This window comes from Cynoglossus semilaevis, chromosome 12 (genome assembly GCF_000523025.1).
Source record: "Cynoglossus semilaevis isolate Cse_v1.0 chromosome 12, Cse_v1.0, whole genome shotgun sequence".
NCBI lineage: Eukaryota > Metazoa > Chordata > Actinopteri > Pleuronectiformes > Cynoglossidae > Cynoglossus > Cynoglossus semilaevis.
This window is the reverse complement of record NC_024318.1, coordinates 7093927-7097309: the sequence shown is the minus strand read 5'-3', so window position 1 is coordinate 7097309 and position 3383 is coordinate 7093927. Positions and strand designations below refer to the sequence as shown.

The window sequence follows — 3383 nt, the reverse complement described above, 5'->3', positions numbered from 1 at the left end:
ACAGTGTGAGACTGTAAAGCATTCGGACATGTTGTCGTAATGTCACGGCTCATTTTCACCTCTGACCCTAATGATGTCTCCCTCTATGTATACACATGTTTAGCGATGCTGACGACTGGTTCTGCGAGTGTCCCCCACTCCACACTGGCGTGCTTTGCCAGTTCAGTGCCTGCGAGCGCAACCCCTGCGGTCATGGAGCCACGTGTGTCCCGAAGTCACCACTGGAGTTTGTGTGTCTCTGTCCCTATGGAAGACAAGGACTGCTGTGCGATGAACGTATGTATCACAAAATACAGCTTCACACCAAATATTAGGACCCGAAAATATAACACTACTCCTTCCAGAAAAGTATTTTCACACCACAAACAAAAATATTATTAATTTTAATCAAGGGCTTTTAATGGGTTATCATGTGTAGTCTGAGCAGGGTGGATTCAAGAATTCAAGAACAATTTTCGTGACTTTGTGATAACTGAATGGAAATGCTCCACAACATTCACAGTACAGTGGAAGTTCACAGTACAGTTATAGCTATTACATTTACACTTTGTAAGACACGTTAGCTAGGAGCTGTCTTGTTAGCATTAGCTGCTTCAGTACCAGGAACTGTTGCAGCTTATATTGGCTCTGGTGTCTGTAGTCGCAGAAACGTGTTTCACATTGAAGCGGTGTCGCAGGCTTGAAATGCTGTAGTGATAAGAAAACTGCATAATTTGCACAATGCAGCCCAACACGTTATGGTTGGTCTTATCTGATTCTCCTCTTTGTGACGGTCCAGATATTTTCAGCGTGGACTGTACTTGCCGTTATTGTTTTTTCTATTAATAACCTTTTTCTAAATTAAGTATCTTTCTTTTCCTGAGCCCATATGTCTTTTAAATAAATGTTAAATTTCCTCACCGATGTAACAACTATCATAACATGTGTTTGTATTTATCAGCTTAATGAACTGATCTGGGGACAGTTAATGAACGACAGCCTTGAGCATTTGGTGGAAGGATGTCGGCTAGTAAATAAGCAGGCTAATGAAAATAAAACCTGCTGACAGGGTGGGAAAAGAATACCTCTGGCAAAAGTTTTTACAGTGATGGAAAACATCGAGGGTGCTTTTCAAGATTATTGTTTTTAATTTATATTTTCCTTACATACACAAGTGATTTTGTATAAAAGTGTGTTTTTTACTGGAGTATATCTGCTGTGTTGTAGCTCTGTTGTCACATTATTAAGGAACAGCATGTCATGCACTCGCTTTCAGTTCCATTTGCTTTAGGGTTGTTCTTATTTAAACATCCCTCCACCTCTATAAGATCATCAAGGCTCATTTAATGCTAACTGGCTAATCTCAGTCTAATCCACTGGTTTCCTAAGGTGGGGACTGGGCTGCCCAAGAGCAATATAGAGCTACTGTGGGGGTGCCACACCAACCTAAATTAGTTTAGAATTTAATATATTAATTCTTGGATTAGAATTTTATATACAACCTTGAATGTGTCATAAACAGTCCTATCTACAAAGGGGCCACTGCAGAAATGTTGTGATAAGACCAGTCCTGGTAATGTTGACGTACCGTCCGTCAGAATGTGACAGGTGTAAAAGGTAAACTCTCCTGCTACATATCATTGTTCCGATCGATGTTAATACCTGTTATTAAAGCTGCTACCATGAGTGCTAATTAGCAGGGGGCTCATTAGCAGTCCTGACATGTTTATGCATTTTAACTGACCAGATAATTGACAGCAGATGGCAGTTACTTCATGATGTTCTGAATGGTTTAGTTTTGAAGCAGCTGGGGAAGAAAAGAAATCTGCAAAGGCAGAAGTTTGGCCTGCCTCGGCCGACGTGGGGGAGCAGCAGGGGGCGTGGCATCTCAAGTCTCCCACCCTCCCCTCCTCTTCCCCCACTGGGAGTTGGGGGTTTTGGGGTTTAACTTTTGGGATAGGTAATCACATGACTTATGTTCAAATCTCACCTCGACTAACTGTTTTGCTTGAACAAACTTCCAGGGTGATTTTAGGGATCACTGTTGCCCAGGATTCGGTCGATGGGTTAATTGCAGAGGTACATTTTCATGCTGTGTGTATGTCTTCAAATACAGTATGTACAATGACGCTAAAAGCGATTCGTCATCTTAATAACTTTCTATTGTCTGTTGTCAGGCTACTGCTATGGAATTATGATGATTATTTTTCTTTAAATTGATTTTTTTTCTTCTTGGAAACCGTCTGCTTCTCAACACGTTTGTTCAGCCTGCTAACAAGCAAGGAAAAGGGAGCGGAGGAAGGGGGGAGAAGGAGGGGGAGTGGCATGGATGCCTGAAGAGTTGTGTTCATGTAATATTAATCTATATTTAAGACAACATCAGTCAGATTTATTAATGCACTACCTGTGTACACAGGCCGCCTATATCTCATGTAAAAGATTCATGTTAAAAAACCAACAGAAAAACAATGCGCCACATGTAAAGTACACAGTCGTACTGGCAGAGTACAACCAACCTGGTTATTATTTTCATTTCAAAGGTTGTCAGGTCCGCGTGCCAAAGACGGAGCTGCGTAAATGTCTCACAAACAATGGTTTGGTGTTTGCATAACTCGGTTCCGTGCAGTGCAGTCGTTAGTGTATTAGAGATTTGGTGATACATTTTATACAGTCCATTAGAAAGAATCCTAATGTGCTCGCCTTGACGCCGCGCAGCAACATCCTGCATGAGTTGATCGTTTTAGTATTGATTTATTGAAATTTCTGTTAACCTTGCATTGTTCCCACTCTGAAAAGAATATAATAGAGTGTATGCAGCGTGTCTAATTCAGGGGATGTGTTGTTTCCCCTGCCTCTCTGTATCTGCTCAGATGTTTATCATCTATAGTCAGTTTTTTTTTTGGTCAAAAACAAAACCAATTGACTGAATGTGCTACCAGGCTTTGTTCTGCTGCCTTTCTAATCTGTACAGCAGGGGTCTTCAACAGGGGGTCTGTGACCCAGAGGGAGTCCATTCAAGTACTGCAGATAAAAAAAGTTTAGAGTCGATTTTCCAAAAATATATATAATATTGATAAGTTGGACAATAAAATACTTGTAAATGTTGTATATATTTGTATATATTGAGTCTTTGATGCAAATAAGTTAGTTTATACATGGCACTAATCCAAATGTGTATAAAAATTCAAATTCCTAGTATAAAACACAAATATCCTCAGGGTATAAACTAAGAAACCTGTTTTGTAGAGTACATTTTTGTGTATTTTAATATTCACTCCTGGTCTTTTAATATGATCCTTATCATTTTGTTGAGGTGAGTTTCCATAACATATATGTACAATATATATTGTCCATATTCTGTAGGCAAATTAACACATAATTAAGACATTGGTGTCTGCTGATTT

General features: G+C 39.7%; 1 protein-coding gene across 1 annotated transcript in view; it reads left to right on the top strand.

The window, feature by feature from the left end:
* eys (eyes shut homolog) overlaps positions 1-3383 on the top strand; it is a 130186-nt gene that overhangs the window by 117758 nt on the left and 9045 nt on the right. The window contains 1 exon segment of the mRNA XM_025060947.1: positions 104-276. Within this exon segment, the coding sequence (XP_024916715.1) occupies positions 104-276 (173 nt within the window).